The following is a 22,277-nucleotide window of genomic DNA, read 5'->3' on the forward strand; positions in this document are numbered from 1 at the left end:
ATTGAGAATCCCGTATTGGCAGACCATCGATAACGCGATCATCCATAACGACTTCTTGTCGTCGTCGTCGTCGTCGTCGTCGTCGTCGTCGTCGTCGCCATCGTCGCCGCAACGACGACGACGACGACGACCCGAAAGTCGCTACGCTCAATAACGCTCGTATTCGTTCTGTAAATCACCACGGTTTGTTATATCCGGTTTGTAACAGCGGGACCACCTGCGTGGGAACATGCGGACGACAACCGTTCGTGCACGCCCACGTCGAGAGAAAGAGAGAGAGGAGAGAGAGAGAGAGAGTAGAGAGAGAGAGAGAGAGAGGAGAGAGAGAGAGAGAGAGAGAGAGAGAGAGAGAGAGAGAGAGAGAGAGAGAGAGAGAGAGAGAGAGAGGAGAGAGAGAGAGAGAGAGAGAGAGAGAGAGAGAGAGAGAGAGAGAGAGAGAGAGAGAGAGAGAGAGAGAGAGAGAGAGAGAGAGAGAGAGATGTCTTCTCCTTGCAACACACAGCTTCCGCGGCACTGCTTCTGCTTGGACCGCTTCGGGAAGTATTGATAGTGTCTTGATAACACGATCAGGCGCCACTCCGCCAACAACCCGGCGGCTCCCGCATACTCCATTACCGCGAGGCTAATCGTATTAAGAGCGCGCCGCATCCCCATCGCAACCCCCGACTCGCATTAACATACGTGTAGCTGTACAACCGGGACCAGACCGATTTCGCGCGGTGTCTATCTCGATACGAACACGCGATACGAACGGAACGGGGCATACGTTTAATAATCGAGAGACACCGACGGGGAAACGACAGGGACTCTCTACCGTTAGTTACAAAAATTGAGGAGATCCGAGATCGTGAGCCGTGCCCTCGAGTAGCGTAATAGTAAAAATTCTCTCTCGAAATTCCCCCCCCCCCTCGATTCGAGTCCTCGATTTTCGTATAAACATTTCTCGGCGAGCTAATGAACTTTTTCTCCGTCCTCTTCACAATTTTGCGCTACATGTTTATACAGGAACACTGAAAATTGTTTACCTTCGCCGAAGGCGTCCGCTTAAATTCCTACCTACCGATGTAGTAGTGTGCCGTCCATATTAAATCAGCAAACGTCCCTCGAGTGTTGTCAACAACCGAATTTCGTTGTAAGAACAATATGTATATTTGTCAACAATAAAATTCGAAACAATATAGAAATATGGAGAAATTGAACGTGGGCATTGAGAAATATATCGCGATCTATTTAAATGTATTGTGATTGAATACCGCGGCGCGATGCAAATTCGTCGCCTTACCGAACTACATATTAAATTATTCAATCGGTAGCATACAGAGGCCAATTGTCAATCGGTCGATCTTACATTCCATATCTGGTAGATGTTAATAAATGATGAACTAACTCCAATCTATATGTTAAACTATGAAATTATGCGTTTTCCCGCATACCGAAGGCACCAGAGAGCTATAATCACGACTGAAATATAGTCCCGAATGCGATCTCTATTTCTATCGCATTATGTCGTGAGTACCGGATTTTATTACCATAACTGAAAACAACTTGATCAATAATACAAAAGAAAGGAAAATATATTAGTGAGCAGAATATTTAAAATTTTTCAGAAAACCACTTTGAGAAAATTCATGCAGTGTAGTGCACTTTGTTATTTGAATTCTTTGAATGCCGTGCTTTTTTCGAATAATAGAAATTGTTTGTTTCTTTAATTGTTGGTTGCTTTATTTTATCAAGAAGTTAAATTATTTTAAAAGTATTTTTGTAGAAATTGAAAAAGTATTCTATTTGTGCTGTAATTTAGGAACACCCATCGTCCATCAATGCATCACATTTGTAATTTACAATGCTCTTTACAATGCTCACTAACGCGCGTATGTTTTATCATGAAAAGTCAAACAGAATTAACAGGCTGATGAATACAAGAAGCCGGACATATGAAAACTACGGCGTTAATGATGAATTCCGGGAAAGGCAGAAACAGCTTTCAGCCGTTTATTCCGCTTTGAGAAACTGTAAGCTCAAGCGTTATCGTAAAATGATGAAATTTCAAGAGAATATCTCTCACGTCGGCGGAAGAAGCGCGTGCGTGAACAATAAAGCGGAAAAGTCAGTTTCAGTAAGTCGAGTGTTCGCCGTGATTTTGTCTCAAGTTGTTGCTTGAAAATGCACTTCTCTGAAGAGGACGGGAGGGTAAAAGATACGCGTATGATTCAAGTCAAAGGGAAAAATCGAGGCGAATAGAGAACGAATGGAGAACGGGAGTGTAGAGCAACGCAAGAGACGGTGCTTACTGCAAATTTGAGCTGAATCGAGCCAGCAGGACTTCGATTATGTATATCCTGCTTTACATAAGGCCATATTCTGGAATAACTATGCAGTGTGACCCAGATATCGCGCGCGCGCGCGCGCGCGTGCACTTCCGATTATACATGTCAGAGGGACGGACCACGAAAAATGCCGCTCGTGACAATGTCAAATCGTGCCAATTTTCGAATAACTCGATCGTATATATAAGAAAAGGAAACTTTCGTCGAGTTCTTGGCATTGCAGAGGCGGTATATCAAGCTTCGACCTACCGCTTTATCACGAATTTACACGTGGAACGCAGTCAAGATTTTGGCGGGAGACCCTCCCCCCTCCTCCCCACCATCCCCATTATCCTTTGTGCATTTTCCTGCTCTTCGCTTTTTCTCGGCTTTTGCGGAGCACTTCCGCGTAAATTCCCACGCGGTTTTTCCGTCCCGTGGGCGCAAGGAAATTATAAGGAGGACGCGTTATTATCATTTAGCGCATAATTTTCTTCTCTCGACGCTTTTCAGACGGACGAGCGTTTCAGCGCCGTAAGCGCGATGTCGCGATGTTTTTTTTTTTTTTTTAAGTGCACCCGCGCGAGGAAAAACCCTCGTCACGACTGGATCCCTTTATGTCCCTCTCCTCTTCGGCGACGACTTCGTCGCCGCGCGTATCCTCGAAAATTAGAAACCGGCGAAATGTTCATGTGACAAACTCGTAAACTCCAGGCCGTTACCGTTATATCGAAGCGGCCGGATGATCGCGTTCTCGCGTGCACCGACATTTCTAAGGACGTTCCGAGAATTTCAATTCCACGACGAAGAATGCGGTCGTGGAAGTCTGCAAGTGCCTCGGCAAGTTGTCGCGGTTACGAGTGACGACATATCGATCGGACGCTTGGCGCGGCCGCTTGCGGCCGTTCGAAGTGTTCGAAGTGCGCGCCGCGAGACGCATGCAAGAGGTATCGCCGTGGTATTCATAACGGACGTCGTCGGGAGATGTAAGATTTCTTGCGCCGGGGAGAGTCTTCTCTCTGACGCGTAATACCAGAAGGGCCAGAAGAAGATCTTCCGTCGGATGCCATTAGTTTCGTCTCCTCAGGAGCGCGGGCGGACGCGGAGCGTGTCACTCGGAAAAGAAGCGACGGATAGAATCGCGTTTTACGTCCAGATGGATGGACGTCTTTCCTCACAAAGTGCGTCCATTGTTAATGCGGGTCTGCCTTGCTTCCTGAGCTTGTTTTATTATAGTAGGCGTCTTTAATGCCCCGGAAGAGGACGTCAAACGGAATGCTCGCTGAGCTTTCAGCTTGCCCCTTCTCTCTTATCTCATAAAAATCACAATTTATTTATTCTATAAGCCCCTTTATTCAATTCTTACCGATCAAGATCTTAGCGATACAAACAATGAAATATCTGCGCATTTTAGTTTTCAATCCATGGATTGGTCAAATAATGTTATTACATCATTAAATATCGGAATACAAAAAATTCGTAAAAAACTTCCGCGATCAATAGGGTTATTATTATTCGGATCGTAATTTTTATCATCTCCTTTATTACGAATTACAGTCGTTATACGATTTTTATCGAAAACAATGTTCTAAAATTTCTTTCGACAATTTTAAGATAATGATTCGAGATAAGAACAATCCAATAGAAAGCGTGGAATGGAAAAAGAGGTCAAGAGAGTAGTATATAATCAAAGATGTGACTGTAAATTTGTTCTATACAGACAATCTTTTTATTCCATCACAAATTGACTGTATAAAAATTCAAATATGATTTAATTAAATATACGTGAAAAGAACGTTTTTAATAAAATGTTTAAAAATTCTAGATATAGATCTGATTTTGTTGGAATTTTAAAACTATTACACAGATATAAAATATTAAAAAAATTTTCAATATTTTAGCAATCAATTTGAACATTCTATATAAATATTTTGATGGCTCGGAAAAAATTATTATCCAGATTTATATCTGATCAAATTTTTAGATACTTCAAAAGTGTTCTTTCCGTGTATATACAATGACATTATCAATATTTATATAATCTCATCTGATATATATATATATACACATAATGATAGCGAGCGAGAAAGAAATTTGTACTGCATCAAAAATTTATGCAATTTAGCTTGATCAAAGGAAACACGCAGCATACACGCGCAATGTAAAATTTTTCTTTTAAATATATTATAAATTTTGCTAGAAATACATACAATCTATAATTTTTTTCAAATTTGTCGTTTATTGTATAGAGGTGTGAAATAAATCTTTAAAGTAGGCGCTAGCTGAATGCGACGTAAAGTCAGATGCAAGTGGAGGTAAGGAAAAAGGGAAAAAGACGAAGCAGACATACGGGTCGTGGGCACAACTGCGATATCGTGCACGTAGGTAAAGTTTAACAAACGGTCTGCTGACTTCTGGATAACCCCGGTACCAAGTGTTGGGAAAATGCCATGCGTCTCACGTGCTACTCTAGTTAACACAAAATTTATCGTATTTCCGAGTAGTATCATTACTTTGCCCCCGCATTGTCTTACTGATTGGAGGATTCCGATTCCGTTGTACTCGCGATTCATATATCTGTCAAAGCTAATCTGAAGCGAACGCCATTTCAACTTTCGTTACTTTATCTACATTCCGAATTATTTACGTCGTAAATTGAGACAAAGATATTCCATGCAAGAAAATGTATGGAGATTTAACTTTAAATAAAAAATTTCTCCTTCTTTTTTTTTCTGTTTTGCACAAATGCACTTTTGTTTCGAATTAATAATCTAAGCTAATATATCACACGATATATCACACACGCCCAAGGCAAGTGGTCTTATGCTTAGTGAGAGAGCCTCTTATCGCTATTAAAATATTATTAAGTCTGCGTCTTTCTCGTTTTCAAGCTAATATAAATAGTTTGTTCATTAGACCTTGTGCACTTATACAAGCCAGCTAATACTACTGTACTACGATAAACTGCGAGAGGATGTTAAATTTATATATATGCGCAGTCTGTCGTTCCTTTTTACGAAGGCAAGCGGAGAAACCAAGGAGTGAGGTCTAGGTCTGGTAGAGATTCAGCAAAAGCTTGATAGCAATTGCGCGTACGCAGAACTGAAATGTAGAAACTTGAGACTAGTTCGCGGTTTGTTTTGTGTCACGTTACAAAAGGACTGCGCTACATTTCAACGACGTTGCTGACGATAACTCTCCGTATGTGTCGAATAAATTTCGGCTTTGTCCACCATTCAGAGAACAATAAAAATATCAAAACTACGAGAGGATGAAGAAGGGAGCAACATAAAAGGTGGCGAAAAACCGACCGGCCGGCCAAAGTCCTTGAAAGTTAAATAACCAATCGAGATTTATCTTTAGATTTGATTGCTCTCGAACGAAACTTGTTCGTTGATGTTTTTCTAGCGAAAGATTTCTAATATTTCCCAATACGACACGTACATACATATTTCTAGAAAATTATTTAGAAAGTATCACGAAAATATTATTGTTGTCATTGCACGTATATATTTAATTTAATTAAATTTCCTGCGGTTAGTTTAAAGTGGAATAAGAAAAAAAGTAGAAAAAAAAGTGGTGTTTACATCTTTAAAGTAATAAGTATTATTTACAGTTTTTTCTTATGCTGCATTGTTCCATTTGATCATTCTCATCTTGAGTATCATCATTCTAAAATATATATATATATATATATATATGCAATCATACTATAGAACACTATATGATAAGAGTTGTATCATCGTAATGACGTAACTCGCGGTTACGGGGCGCGATAAAAATTACGATCGAGGTAAAAGCCCTTCTTTCCACAAGATCGTATCTCTTGAATGGTCGATTCCATTCGCGAACGGCAGATACGCTTATTTGTCCAATTGCGGAATATTGGCTCTTTTGGCGCAAGAAAAGAAGCAAAAAACTCTTTCGGTGCGACGTAACCACTTGTGCAGTCCAGAGTGATTCACAATTTGCATACTTCACGACTCCGTACCGAGTGTGCACCATCTTCGAAGCACACCGCAATTCCACTCGTTTTTCCGCGGCTGCATTCCTATTTGCCTCCTCTGGCTTAACACTGGCAAAAATCTCACGTTCAATTTTCACGCCGCGACATTCTTTCGTTATTTCGTGGCGCCATGCATAAATTCTGCACTTTTTTTCGGTCACCACAGTGACCAGCGCAACATTTTCGCAAACACGAGTACGAACGTATCCTATTCCTGAGATCATCTATTCGAATGCATGAAATGAATTTTTATCGACAATGAAAAGCAATATCGACGAGTCGTGTTTGGAAAGCCGCGACGTATTTCGGCTCGAGGGAAAATATAAAACCGGTCTCTTTCCCGATCATTTAAATATTTAATTTTTCTGTTGGAATTCTTTTGACATACGGAAATTCTCAATATGCACGGAAATATGTTGACTCAAGCCGCGCATAAATGTGCGTTAAAAAAAAAAAAAAAAAAAAAGACAGGATAATAACGTGAAGCTTTTTTCAGAGGACACGACAAGGCGGGAGACAATGCGGACAATTTATTTTTATTCCCGTGAATGAGGATAATTTTCTGTTAATTGCACTCTCGCGGACGACACAATTCGGCAAATTAGAGCAATTGCGTAAATGCAATTTTACAGTCTACGGCGCAATCCTACGGTTTTAATCCTAGGGCTAGTAGTTCACCAAGCGCCTAAAGTCGGGAGAGGGATCTCCTCGCAGGTGGTTCGTGTTGGCTGGGGGTGTTATGAGAACGTGAAGTCACATGTATCGTCACGAAATGCTACAAACGTCACGACGCCCTTCGTCGAATGTTCTCTCTCTCTCTCTCTCTCTCTCTCTCTCTCTCTCTCTCTCTCCCCCTCTCTCGCTCCCTCTCTCGTCTCACCGACACCCTCGTTATATCGATCGTTAGCTATTTTCAGATTCAGGAACAATATTCGAGCGTTAATTGCTCCATTTCACTCGCTACTCATCCCCCTACCCCCCCCGCGGAACGGCGCGTGCAGTCGGAGGATAGTCGTGGGGTGCACATACCGTAATCGTGGCGCACGCATAGTTTAAGAACTCTCCGGCGAATTACCCGTGTTTATCGAGCGGTTTGTGCACACAATGCGACGACGGGCGAATGGAGAATACGTTCGGTATCTGGCCAATTAATCCCGATTAATTGCCAGAATATGAAATGTCAGTTCGAATGGCGGATATGCAACGGTTGTACACGGACGGACGCGAGGGAGGCGAAAACAAAATTTTTTGGCAGGCATTGAACATGTAATGCAAAAGTTAATTGGCATAAAAATTGTGATGGATACGGTAATATTATAAAAGTGCATACGAAAATGGAAACGCCTGTATTTCGGTTTCGTTTAATTCGCGTGCGATAATCGCGAATTAACAACGACGCGTCGTCTTTGGGATAGGGCGTTATTTTAATCTGTTGTTCGTTTGTAGGCGGGCCGCATAAATTGCGATTTCCATTTCGCCCTATAACAACCTGAAGTAATTGTCGCCAACGGCGGCTTGGTGCGGCTTGGTTGCAATTTATATGGCGCGACGTTATTCAAATGTACATGTGTACGGGCAAAAAGCATTTGCCATTCGTATAATTTCCCTGTTAATCTTACGGCGGATCCCGTGCCGCGGATCCCGACAATGATGCTATTTATAGCGCCAATTATTATTTTCTACTTTGGCAGGGCTGTTGTTCTTCCATATCAAGTTCCATGCGGATTTTTCCGCTCGAGACGCCGCTCCAACAACAATAGTTCAACATGCGTGCATGTTAACGACATATAATACCGGAACGGGGTCACGCCGTTAGATCGAACCAAGTATCGTGCAGAAAAGTGCATTCCGTGAGCAAACAATGCGAATAAACATTTATTTGAGACCATTGTGGAATATTGTGCGGTAAGCGAAAGCAATCTCGATTCTAACATTGTGTAGATCATACGTTTCGTGTGCTATTTATACGTTGTCACAAATCACGTCGGCGGAAAGATACGGAGGGGGGGGAGGGAAAACGCGAAAGCGTGCGTCGCGTATTCGGGGAAAATATTCCTTTAGAATAACATTAATTATTGTTACCATATATCAGTCATTACATCGTACAAAGGGGGAAAATGGCTGTTTCTATTTTTCTTGGTCGATAATATTCCATGTTACGATATGCAAAGAGCTTACCGTAGATAACGCGAATAATGGAAAGAATAACACGGCTGCCGCGCAATTAAGCAAATGATATTCCACCGTTAGACAAAAGGAAAATTAAACATCGCGCAATATACATGGAGGGTAGAAATGGCGACATCAAACTAAAGTGGCACGATAAAGATGGCTGCTATAAATAAGTATTTGAGGCGAGGTAGTCCACGAAATAACAATCTTTCTACCGAACAATCGTCGACAATTCTTAAGGATTAAGGGGTAGCTTAAGGTTCGGGAGAAAAGGAAATGTCAATCGCGCGACTAGAATAATTATCCGGGGGGGGGGGGGGGAAACACGAAACGCGCGCCGCAATCCTCTCAGGCATCGTCTTAATCGAGACGATCGTCGCGGTGTACCGCGGTCCGGTTTTATAATTAAATTCCTTCGGGAAATTCAACGGTTCGTAATCAGCACGTTCGTTCCGCTTCCGCGTCCTTCTGCGAACGTGCTTCTCGAGCCATACCTCCTTTTTTTTGTCGCCATCCCGAACGAGACAGATGAAATTTCACGGATTTCACCGTCCGTACATTCACATTTTCCGAGCTTTTCGCCTACGCGCGGGCCGGAAATTTTCCCTTATCGTCGCGCCGGTAAATCGCGCGATAACTCATGTTCTCGCTCTCGCATCAGCAGCGCCTTACTTGAACTTAAAGAGTAACCCTTGACATTGTAATATATTTTTCAGATCCAGATGGAACCACGGTGGAGGGAAATTCTGCGAGAAATTCGTACAACATAAGGATACGTCGCGAGAGAGCCTCGAATAAACGCGGAATTCTGCGAGGGAGAAATAAGAATACCATACAGGGTCTTCTATCGTGCTTCAAATAGCCGCCGCGACACAGATTCTTACTCTCAACGAGAATCGTCCAGCCTATGAGAGACATTTTTTCGACGTCCATTGGCACGGACAAAAGAAAAATCTTATCTTCGTCTCATCTACAACAATTCTTGTAGAAACTTTCCATCGGATGTCCTCAAAAAGTGGACTTTCCTCCGAGTTTTATAGATTATATATCCCGGGACCAGTTTATTTACACGTTGTTCTCGAGGAACTTTCATATCGATCCCGCGAACGCGGAGCGAACTTTCTTCCGGCACGTTCCGCGAGTCCGAACTTTCTGGAAACGCGGTGCGATTCAGCGCTACCTCTCTCGTCACTTTACTTTATCTCTCATTTAAAACGCGTCTAGAAACGGACGATTCCGCTTCATCTGCACGATAAGGTTGAACAAAATGTTGAAATTGATTGAAAATTAAGGAGATCTCCGGAAACGTTTGCGCGGAATACGAGATGAAACTCTCGTCCTGTTCTAATAGCATCAAGGGAGGATCGCGAGAGGTGTCGGTCTTAGTGAAGAAAAACGCGCGGCGAGTCCATCGTATCTTAAAATTCTAAGTGCATCCGACGATAAAAAAAAACGGCGCCTGACATAATGCAACAGCGAACGGTGGACACGTGCGTGGGTTATTGGCGAGAGGTCGCCCGTGAACCCTTAAACGAAGATTCACTTCCGGTCACCGTCAACGCCTAATTGAGAGTGCGCGGATCTAAAGCCAGTGTGTGAAAGACGTGTCCTCACGCCTGCACGGCGAAGAGAAATCGACGATAACGCGGATTTCCTACTGCAAGAAGAGTTTTATTAGCGACGTGATGCGAAAGCTTTTTTCCGCCCACGTGATCGGCCGTAAAGCATACGAAATTGCAAAAGGTCGGCGTAGAACGTAACTTTACCATTTTGCCTGAAACGTGAGACGGAAAGCCGACGAAACCAAATTAGTACGACACAGATATTAAATAGAGGCCGCTAATTAATGAGCAAAAGGGGTGGAAATGACAGTTTGACGGGGCGATCGTCGCGAAATCTTGGTTGCCATATGACAGACCGGGCGGAAATTTTCATCCGGGAGGAAACGCAAAACAACGAACACGCTCGCCAATTCGCAAGGGTGGTGTACCCCATCGTCCTATCCGATGCTTCGGCGAAGAGCTGACGCGCGTAAAAATTGCAATCCTCGTTGCGAAGCGACGGGCGAGTTTCAAGACGAGACATCAGCGACGTTTTAGTAATTATTATACGTGGCTGGAGCAACGGTGAAAAAATTGTAACGCAAAACTCTTACGGATTTTCACAAAAGCCCTCGGGCTTTCCCTTCCGAGGGCTCGAGATATCAGCGTGATCATCATCGATTTCTGATCCGTACGAGAGGAGAGGCGAACTATGAAAATCCGGCGCGGCAACGACTGAAAGGGAGGAGAATAGTTACGTCGAAGCTTCGAATATATATCGGCGAAAAACAAAAAGGTGCATTCATCTATAGGCGAATAAGCCGCGAGAACAATGAGGTCTCGTCCGGCGGTTTGGGACGATCGGATTCTGCGGAGAGCGCCCGTGCATGAAACGCAAGTGGAATCGAACTCGTACGTCCAGTTGTCGAGAGTTGTCGGTGACGCCACAATCGTTTGGCCCGCGGCTTAATCGGTCGAAGGCATATATGGTAATTGCGATACCGATACCACCGACGGACAATGCCTCCGGCGAAACCAAATGTCCTGTTGCGTGAAAGTACGATATAGCTGATAAACAGGGGGAGGGAATCTCGAATTATCGGTTTTCATCATACGCGGCGGGCGGCCGCGGATTTCCTTCCCTTCGCGCGCGATTATCGCGCTCGTCCCGAAAATCAAATCCGTTCCGCGTGCCGTCGCGATTTTGCCGCGCGACAACGGCAACATCCGTCATCGGCGGGACTGATGGATCCGTTTCTTCGGCTCCTCGACGATTCGGAAATTCACCCCGCGAAAAGTCGAGGCGGAGAGCTCGTACGTCGCGACGATGCCTCGCTTGTAAACGCGCTCGTCCGTCGTGCAAGTTTCGTCAGTAGACCGACCCGGCCGGCTGGTATGCGCGGTTGACAGGAATATGCGAGTTATTTGCCCCGAAAGACGATAACCCGGCTGGTTCCCACCCGCGGCGAACCTCCATCTTTTAAATCGAGCGACGAGGGAAATTTTTATGGGTGCCGGAACGTCCCGGAGAATATTCGGCTCTCGGCGGAAGATGAACTGACGCGGATGCACCCGGATGATCGACGGTGACTCGAGTCTCTTTGTGCCGCTATCGATGTTATAATTTAGAGATCAGTCGGTTATCAAAAACTCGACGTTATCTAAGGAAAGGAGCACCGCAAACCGGAATAAACCGGGGCCGCAAACAAGGGAATGAAGATTGCGTGCTTGCGAGCGAGAGAGAGTTTGACGCGCCTTAAGGCGAGATAAGAGGAGCATCGTGAGACAAAATTACAAAGGGAAGATACGGGGTGGAGGTAGCGGTTGAATATAGAGCGGTGAAGAGAGAGAGAGAGAGAGAGAGAGAGAGAGAGAGAGAGAGAGAGAGAGGGGGAGGAGGTAAAAACAACGACGGGTTTCTCGCTCGATTGTGTGTGTCTAGCTCGACACACGTAAGTCAACGGGGAGAACGCGATATTCGTGATGCAGAACCTCGACGACTTTACGACGTACAACTCCACCTCGTCTCACCTCTGGAACGTGACAACGCTGTGGTACGAGAATGACACCTATCACAACGGCACCAACTACACGGATCTGGCGCCGCGAAATCAATTCGTGCTACCGTGGTGGCGGCAGATGATCTGGACGCTTCTGTTCGCCGGCATGATCACCGTGGCGACCGGGGGTAACCTGATAGTGATATGGATCGTGTTGGCGCACCGGCGGATGCGCACCGTCACCAATTACTTCCTGGTGAACCTCAGCATCGCGGACGCCATGGTGTCGACCTTGAACGTCACCTTCAACTATACCTACATGCTCAACAGCCACTGGCCGTTCGGGACGCTCTACTGCAAGATCTCCCAGTTTATCGCGGTGCTCACGATATGCGCCAGCGTCTTCACCTTGATGGCGATATCCATTGACCGGTAAGCAATCCCCTTTTTTTCTGTCTTTTTTCTCTTGTTGGTTGAATAATATGCGTCTCTAAGAGCGAATATCGCGAGAGATAGCACGGCCGTATCGGTCTTAAGTCGCGACGGTCAATGTTAGGACAATGCCGCTTAGTACATCTTCTCCTGCTATTGTACGAGGTGTGAGATGGTATCGTGAACGAGGGATATATATATTCGTCAACGCTAATCGCCCCGCCTAAGCACGAGATCATCGCCGTGATCCTTAGATACATCAAACAATCAATAATCCCGAAGATAGTGGCTCCCGCGCGAGCTCTATCTTTCCTCCCCTCGCTTCAGCGCGTTCGTACATTTGACGTGTGAACTGACTCGTGCTGAAACCTCCACTTGGATCGATGTCCGGTCCTAGGAAAACACATTTCCTCCTGTTTATCTAGAGAAGTCCCGACCTGCGTTGAAGTGACGTGGGTGCGTCGTATATGACGCCGCGTTAAGCAGGATTAACGGCGAAAGGGAAGAGGGTTTCGGGATAACGACGGAGATCAATCTGACGTCGAAAGTCGGTCAAGAAAAACGAGAAAGACAAACATTACCGCTCTAGCGTCACCTGTCCCACGATTAGACGTGGTGGAACTTCGTAGCCACCAAGATCCAATTACGTAGTATTCGACAAATCTCAACTTCTTTATTTATGACTCGATCGAATCGTCGCACCTACAGCGTTATCTCTTTTAAGTGTGCAAACGCGCGTATTGGAAAAATTTTAAATAGTCCTAAATCTGTTGCCGCTGTTGCTATGCGAGTTATCACATCGTGATTTGAAGAAATATTTAATATCTCTTTCCCCTTAACAATACGTATAACAATCCACTGTATTAACGGTTGCTCTATTAACGGATTGTTCGATAAGGGAAACGCAAACGGCAAAATAGACGAGTAGAACAAAGGTGAATTTTTTTTTTTTTACAGAAATATCAGAGAAGTGCAATTCAATCTGCGAGTTTGAAAATGCCGGGTTAATTTCGCAAAGCGACTTTCCTCTTGAATGAGCGCCATTCAGAATTATACTCTCAACGGAATACATAATTCACCGTTCTTTTTATTAGCACCGTGGGTGATTACTCTTTTCTTTTCTTAATCCGACTGGACGATCCCTCAATCAGATTGAAAAAAAAAAAAAGAAATTAATTCTATCGATTGGAGGGAGAGGCACCATTCATTTAAGATAATCGATTAAATCGATACAAGTCCAGTCGTTGAAGTTGAAGATACTATCGGAACAAGTGCGATTACGTTTGTAATATTCTGGGAGCGACCACTTAAACTCTCATAAATCTCGATTAAAGACTTTTCAAACCATCTCAAAGCCGATTACTGAGTTCACATCTTGCCTAGCGAAGCGAATGATTGCGTCAAGAAAACGTAACAAAAATCTGAAAGGCTAAATGCGGAAAACCGAGAGTCAGAACGTTGCTTTCTTCGAGCTGAAAGACCGTATGCTAGTTTCTTTTCAATTGTGCTCGAGAAGAAAGACCATTATTCGAAAGCAGTATCCAGAACTACGAAAAGAGCGGATTGAAGGACCATCCTCCTCCTCCTCCTCTGAGAGAGAGAGAGAGAGAGAGAGAGAGAGATATCCAATGATTTTTTTATACATCTCCAAAAGTCACTCTAAAATGACGATGTATTTCCTGAAAATTTAGACATTTCGAAGCGAAATTGCCGATAAAAAGAAGCGATAAAAATTTCGATCACGCGACGTCGCCGACAGATGTGACGTGATATCAGAAGCTGCTCAGATCGTAAATTCTGAAATTCATTTTTATGCCGGGGGTAGAAGGCAGGGGAGAGAAGGGTCGCTCTGGTCGTCCACCGGCGCCGGGGACGATCGCCGATAACCGCGAATGGCGAACATCGCGCGCCAACGGATTTATCGTGGGGAACTAATTTTCGACGATACAACGGAGGATAATGTCAGCGTTGCACATATGTTGCCCGCGCGACGATGAAATTCCACGGCCGGCATCGACTGCGGAATCCACTTCCAAGTGACGCGTTTCGTCCGCGAGGGAGATGGAGCATTGCACTCGATCGGCCACGACGACATTCCTCGAGAAATGATAATGTTATCACGAACGGGAGAATCTGAGACTTCAACAATACACGTTACGGTACGAGGGAAATAGATAGGGAGAAAGAGAGAGACGGAGAGAGAGGGAGAGGGGGAGGGGGAGAGAGAGAGAGAGAGAGAGAGAGAGAGAGAGAGAGAGAGAGAGAGAGAGAGAGAGAGAGAGAGAGAGAGAGAGAGAGAGAGAGAGAGAGAGAGAGAGAGAGAGAGAGAGAGAGAGAGAGAGAGAGAGAGAGAGAGAGAGAGAGAGAGAGAGAGAGAGAGAGTCATCGGAATGTAGGTATTGCGCTCGTTGTGATAGAAATAACGGGCACATTGTAGCCCATTCGGATATCGTCCCGATCGATTTTCACTGCGGGGGCTTTTATCTAGATCATTAAATGTATTACAGCGGAGCTTTATAGCGTTGCTGCAACGAGCTTCTGTAAAAGCGATGAAAATCGAATGGACCGGAGGGAACTTAATCGACGCTCGGCAAAACGAACTGCGGTGTTCCAACGAGAATTTATTCCGACGAATTCATATCGCGTACGACAGAAGCAATCGCGCGCGCATTGAAGAGAGACCGCGTTTACGCGGTAAATGCATGATTCTATGGCAAATCCATTCCGAATGAATTTTCACGCGATTTCATCGTTCGCGTCGGCAGCAGACACCTTCTTGGTGGATGTAGAAAAACTCGGCGATTAGATCGCCAGTTAATTTTCCGCCGTATTTGATAGCCGAGGCAAAAATATCGCTGTTATAGGCATTTAGCCTGTCAATACAAAGTATTGCGAGGGAAAGATCGATCGTGAGAGGCCGAGAAAAAGGCGATCGGCACGTAATCACGAGAAGAGGCTTGGCAAAGTTTTCCTTTTATCCGCGTGAGGAAAGGGGATAAATAATTGCCGTGACGTAAGATAGAGAATCATTTATGTCGTAGTTTGAAATATTTTCGTGCCGGGCGTTTCGTTCTGAACCGCTCGAAAAACCGCTTTTCCGTGAGAACGACTCGCTACAAATAATATCGTTAATTGAGAATGAATGAAAAATCCCAAAGAGAATAATCTCCCAAAAGGCAACGCAAATTAGTAGTCACGGAACACTTGATGCAGCCGCGACAAGAGTATATAACGAATTAATTAGGTTCTCACGGTTAATATATCTCTACGTGGAAACTGGGAAACGATTCTCGCCAGTGTTCTTCGCGGAGAGACAGTTCGCATTAAATATTAAACGCGAGTAATTGCCATGCTTTTTTGCTTAATTTAAAATTTAAGATTCCAGCTGCAGGGTCGCAACGGAGCTTAGTAAAATATGATCGTGGAATGCCGAATCAGATTATATACATAACACACAATGTGTCATTTTTATAAATCTTTCTGCGAAATATTATTTTCATTTTGTGATAATAGGACACATCTGATATATTCATCCCACATCTCCACAACGGGATTGAAAGTTGATTTTCCAGTTTTCCGACTATTTCCATTTTAAATGCTATCGGGAGCAAATCTTTTCTATCGTGCGGTTCGTGAAGATCCGCCAAAAGCAAAAGTGTTGCAAACATTTCTCGCTCGATATTTATCCCGGAAGGTTGGTTATCATCGAGAAAATACTTAAGATTCTTCATGGTCCTCTTTATTCAAGAAAAGCTCTCTGCCTCTCGTAGTTTCCCTCTCTCGCTCACACACCTTTTCACCGTAGCCTCACAGTTCGCTCGTGTATGCGGAAGAACGTCTTATCCCGTTAAAACGCGCGGGCGTTCAATTTTCCACGGACAAAAATACACCCACGCTTCCTGGCACGTTCTGCCGAACGAGAACATATCTATATTGCACGACAGCGGACAGTAGCCGTATTGAAACGTTCGTTATGAAACGCTCGGTAACCGATACCTTTTGTATGTCGGTTAACATATATCGCGGCGGAGTCTCGTCCCGTTTATTTTTACGGAAGAATTTTAAAATTAAGATTCAACAGGAGTACAAAAAAAATTCATTTGTCGAATATCGAGGCGACGAAATTAAAGATTAATTATTGTGATACCAATTACGAGTGTGCAGTGAGTCATCGGCTCGGTTAAAATGTCAAATGTTAATGCTACACTTTGCCACACCGGCGTGTGTATACGACGTAATTGCATTCTTAAAGAGATATGATGTCAAAGGGCCGGGGAGAGAGAGGGAGGACGAGGGGGGGAGGGAATGCATTATTCCTTCGCGTCTGAAAATAGAATTCTGTTATTCGACAACAGTTGATGCATTTGCAGGAAGTACGCGAAACCGTAGAACACATCCGTTTGAAGAATGCGCATTTCTAGATGTTGACGTCATTATGTTGACGTCATTATGTTGACGTCTATGCGTATGTTTGGCATCCATTATTCGCATAGGAAATGCACGCAGCCGGCGACGGCGACGGCGTTGACGACGGGGTGCAGTTAGCTCCTTGCGCGGTATGTCACGTGCATGCCTTCGATACCAATTCAAAATGAGAGCCACGTTGAAACAATGCCGCGCAATGGGCGTACACCACCAGCCCGTGGTGCTTGCAACTAACCCCTTGAAAGAATCGGGCTGCCGCGCGCCGGGTATAAAATAAGAAACTCGAGAGGGGAAAAATATTCTTCCTCGACTCGACAATAACGTCGTTGTCCGAGGCGGCAAACGAAAATAATGCTCCGCCTTACTGTCCGGGAGTGGATCCCCCATTAGAAATTCAATGAGAATTCAATGACGCGTGAACAGGACTCGGTCAGGGGGCGGTTTGCGGTTTTCCGAGAAATAACGGGGGCGTGCAGTCTCTCGAGCAATCGGGAGGGCAAATAAATTCTGAAATATCGCCCCGGGGATGCCATCGAGGAAATCGATAAAAAATGACTCAATTAAAGGGCCGAAATGTAGCGTGGCTAATGCAACGTCGTCGATGCATCGATAAAAGCGGTGCTTATTGGTGACGCGCGGCAGATTGGTCCACGCTGAAGGGCGGAAGGTATAAATTCACGTCGAGCGATACATTTCGACGGGGCAATGCGATTTCCGATCTCGACCGCGCGTCTGTTACTCGTCTCGGTTAAAAAATTCTATTAACTATTCTTAAATCTTGATGTTCACATCGATATTCTCTAGCATTCTCTTTACCGACTTTATTAACTTCGTAAATTATTATTGACTTTGAACTTCTATCAATTATTAAATTTCATTTCATTATTGATTAATCGTCCATGTAATGGCATGTTAATGGCTATTAATGGCAGATTATCATTTAAGCGGAGAGCTTAATCGACAGTGGACGGGCAGCTTGGACGATGAGGGGAGTGAATACAACGAAACCTTTCGCAAGTTTTATCCTTAATTTAGGACAAGGTGATCGATGACGACGATGGGTGAATTCAGTGCGCGAGCCGACGTTTTCAGCACGACTATATCCCTCCGATAGTCGGCAGCGGCACGCCTGTTTCGAGCCTTGGAAGTGATCAACACCCGACGAGTGAAGAATTTACGGACGTAACTACAATCTAACGGCTCGCACTTCCAGTGACTACGCGACTACTACATGTGAAGTGAAAACTCGTGGATCTCGAAGGATATCCCGGTGCTTTTTAAACGGAAATCCAGTCTACGATCCCGAGGAAGGATATGCACACGCGTCATATGCACCTACGACTTGAATAGCCGCTGAGGATATCAATAGCGGCATTTTCCGATCGAACGTTCGCGTTCGAAAGGTCAAACACCGAGTCGATAACGGTTACGGACGAAGACAGAGGCGTCGAGTGACGTTCGGACTTCACGGACTTCGGACTTTATCGGACGACGTGGAAGAGACATCGAGTGCAATCGAGAGCAATCTTCAATGATGGCGGACTCAAACTCCGGCCGGGTCGGAACTTGGCCGACCCGATCGGCGAGCTCTTTTCCCGAAACGACGACGAGCCACGATTCAATTTCCTCAACCGATCGAAGCGCGGATCCTCGCGGGGATTGTCACCGGAATAGATTACGGCAATCCGGGTCGCTTAGACGACGAAGATCTGCAGCGAAATGCAACCTCACACGAAGGAAACGAGGAATCGCGTCGAGTTCCTTTCCTTAGCTCGGCTAACGAGTATCGAACTTTAACGATCGTTACGACGTATGACGCTGCTTTAACGATCTGACTGAGCAAAGTGACTGAACATAGCGGTGAGTGGAGGAAACGGAATTCCGAGAAAGAACCGTCCCTCGATCAAAGGGACGACGAATCAGAAGGACGGCCGGAATATCTTTTTATCCGCCGAGAGCCATCCATGCGCGATCGATTTTCCATCGGGAAATATAAGCCGCAAACAGATTCCAATTTATTTATCGCATTCATCTCCAGGAACGCTATCAGAAACTGACAGGCATCGAATTGGTATACCTAACTGTTGGACTCGAACACAGCGAACTCTCCTCAAGTAGCCGTCGAAACTACGCTGCGAATAGATACTGAATGTTACGCGCTTCGAAATGCATCGATAATTTAGGAGTTTATCCCCGTAGCGTAACGAGTTGTTGTATTACCCTGCTCGCCAGTTTTGCTTATAAACGAGAGAACGCGATACGCGGCCAAACGATACTCGCCAACCGGGGCCTCAGTTTGCGCGAGGATCGCCGATCTCCACTTGCTGGATATTGTTTGGGGATGAGAAGATGGTTTGTTGTTCCCGCGAGCGTTGTTTCATGGACAAGAGACCGACAAGTTTGCAAATCGATCCCTATTTCTGATAGATCGTCGACACGGCGCGCCACGTCGAACAGCTCGCGAGCAAATATCGATCGGGTGATCGATATTTCAATTTGCCGTTGGCAATTTTTGACGCTCTCTTCGGATTAGATCGCGAAAATCCCGGTTAGATATTCATCTGGAATTTGTTTATCGCGGAAACCGCAGGCGCTCAATTCCGCGCGGGATAACGCGGATTACGGTTACGAAGTGTAAGTCGAATGACACGCTTTCCGAGAAAGGGAAGAGAGCTAAATTCTGCAGTTGGAGCCGAACGACGGGAGGGCAAACGGAAACGAAATGGAATCATTTAATGATAAAACCATTTTCCGACAGAGCGCCGGGATGAGTTCGGGATTTTCATGCGAAAATCGTCATGGATCTGGGTAACGAAGCGACACTTACGAGCACTTTCGCGGAAAATACGAGCGAGGATCAGGGTGTAGTCAAAGACGCGATAAAGTCTGCCTCGTTGAGCGCGAAAAGCGCCGATCAAACGCAGCTTCGGACGGATCTCTTCGGCGATTCGACAAGCAACGGGGAGCAACAATACACCGAGTATAATGGCGTGAACGACAATTTCAGCGGTAGTTACAGCGGATCGACCGCGCGCGTAAACACGGAAAATTCAATCGTCATCGTCGTTGTCTTAGCCAGCGTGGGAAATTGTTACACGTCACGATAAAATCGTGCTATTCTCGCAAAATTCCGGACGGAAGGGATGGCCGCCGACGAGAGTTATAACGCTAACGTAAATATCGTCTTAAATACCGCCGTTAATAGCGATCGTAGCTGGAATAGCTCGCGAAACGAGCAGCCTCGATTCCATCAAACGTCAGGAATGAATCACTTAAGCCTCGGTCTCGATCATCCGCCAGAGGGCAGAGGATCGAATACTCCAGTACACCGCAACGCGTTCTGGCCTGCCAAAGAGATAACAGCCAATAAAATTGACGGCGGAGCCCGACGCGGGCGGAAGGAAGTCGAATTTAAAATCGGAACCGCCGCCGTCGATTTCTGCCGTCGGATGCAGCCGCGGCTGCCAACGCGAATGCCAATACTACCTTGAATCGCGAACAACAGTAACCGCGAGCCGCGCAACCATCCGCCTCCACGTCAGTCATTCGTTCCGGAAACAAAACTTCCGGGGAGGCCCTCCGTTAAAGGGGACGTTGGCCGCACACCGATAGCCCGCAGGCCCGATTCGACGCGCAAACGTCGGCGACCGCAACGCAAATGTTGGTGTCAATCAAAACGTCGCGTCCATCATCGATATGGTTTTTCAAACGGCACACAGTGAATTCCACGATCCGTTCGATCCGAGCGAAACGCGATGCGAAGACTCGGCTGAAAAATCAATGGCGACGATACGATAGCGACTTACGTCGAGATTTGCGATTTGTTTGACACCATGACATGGTCTGATCTTCTTGAGACGTAGAACTACGTCGTGGATCGAACCCCATCGGACGCTGCTACCCGCCGAGAACGGATTCTCGCGGAAGATTGTAAAACGATTCCGAGCAACGATTCCGAGACGCTCCGTTGCTTGATTCCCGAGCGGAAAATTAGATTGAACGCGCGAAACCCGACTACGCATCAATGATACCTGAGGAGACACTCGAAGGCAAAAGCGACCGAACCTGTTGAGTCGCAACCTGTTGCGGCGACTAAAACAATTCGAAATAACTTATTCCGCTGATTTGTCACCGTCCGCATATTAATAATGCAAAACATGAAAAACATGAAAAACAGCCACGGTGCTGTCAAAAGTCAAGAAATATTAATATCGTCGTGTTGACGATGCGACGCGACGGATGCGTTGACAAACGTCGACAGCGATCGGGACGTCGACGTTCGGTAACGAGCGTAATTACGACATGCAGTTGACAGCGTCGAAAGATCTTCAACTACAATTACCTCTCTCCAGGATGATTCGATACCCAAAAATGATTGACGTATCGTATACATTTTCATCGGATCGATCGTGGAGAACTTACGTCATCCAGCCAGCATAAAAATAATATAAATAAGCAGCGGCAAGCAACGCGAATTGCAACGTGAGCTTTAATCAAAAAATTCCAACGTCGAATCGATCACGGATCGATCGATCTTGGAGAATTCGAGAGAGAGAGAGAGACGAGATAATACCTTCTCTTAGAGACAATAGCAATTCGGACGTTAATTCAGGACGTCAGGATCGGGGGTTGCGAATCGGGTGTTTCTCGTCTGATAATCCGCCGAAGCGGATCCGCGTTTCGACTTGGACGCCGAGAGCGAGTCGCCTCGACTGAGTGTCGGTCTCGGAAACGAGCGCAAACACCACCAGGCCATCGAAGGCCGGGTCGAAGGTAAACGGAGACGGGAGCGTCAATTTCCTGGGCGCGCATCCGACCGTGGCGGGGGTGATACCTCTGGTTCGGGGGAAAGGGATGCCTTTAGCGTCACCGCAATCCAACCGCTCTGTGTACAATTCGCCGGCCGTCGGCGGCGCGTATCCGCTGCCGTAAACAGTAAACCCGAATCAAAAGGCTAATCTGAACGTGAGTTACAAAGCGCGATCTCGGGAGGATCGCGAATAGGAAACGGGGACGTTTGCGCGCGGGGGGGAGGGGGGAGGGGAAGCGGGGCGCGCAAACGTCGATTCAACCCTTCCCCCGCCGTACGCTCGTTGGCTCTCGAGGCCGGCCGTCCTGGAATGCCGCCAGGTCGTCGAATGTCAGGGCGGACTACAATCGCGCGGGCTACAATTACAACGCCGACGTCAACGCCGGACCCGGACGTCAACGCCGGCAGCCGGCAGCCGACGTCGCTGGATTAAACATCGACCGGTCGATTGTCGGCGGTCGTGAATCGCGTCATCGATCAACGTCCTCCCTTCGCGAATAATAATAAGCCGCCAACGGGTGCTGGCTTGGCGTGCTTTTCGGCAACGTCAAGGTTCTGCTTTCGCAGAAACGACTTGGGTCCTGC

The 22,277-nt window shown here is 45.8% G+C and overlaps 1 protein-coding gene across 5 annotated transcripts in view; it reads left to right on the forward strand.

Moving 5' to 3' along the window:
• The window catches only part of LOC105430029 (tachykinin-like peptides receptor 99D), a 73,437-nt gene that overhangs the window by 27,626 nt on the left and 23,534 nt on the right, over window positions 1-22,277 (forward strand). For all 5 annotated transcript variants that reach the window (XR_968172.2, XM_089085225.1, XM_089085224.1 and 2 more), the window contains exon 2: window positions 9,201-12,457. Coding sequence is in view for 4 of the 5 variants with exons in the window: in XM_089085225.1 (XP_088941351.1) it covers window positions 12,009-12,457 (449 nt within the window). In the remaining variant the exon portion in view is untranslated. The remainder of the gene's footprint in view (window positions 1-9,200; window positions 12,458-22,277) is intronic.

Source organism: Pogonomyrmex barbatus, unplaced genomic scaffold (assembly GCF_055798465.1).
Source record: "Pogonomyrmex barbatus isolate J1 unplaced genomic scaffold, ASM5579846v1 scaffold1, whole genome shotgun sequence".
NCBI lineage: Eukaryota > Metazoa > Arthropoda > Insecta > Hymenoptera > Formicidae > Pogonomyrmex > Pogonomyrmex barbatus.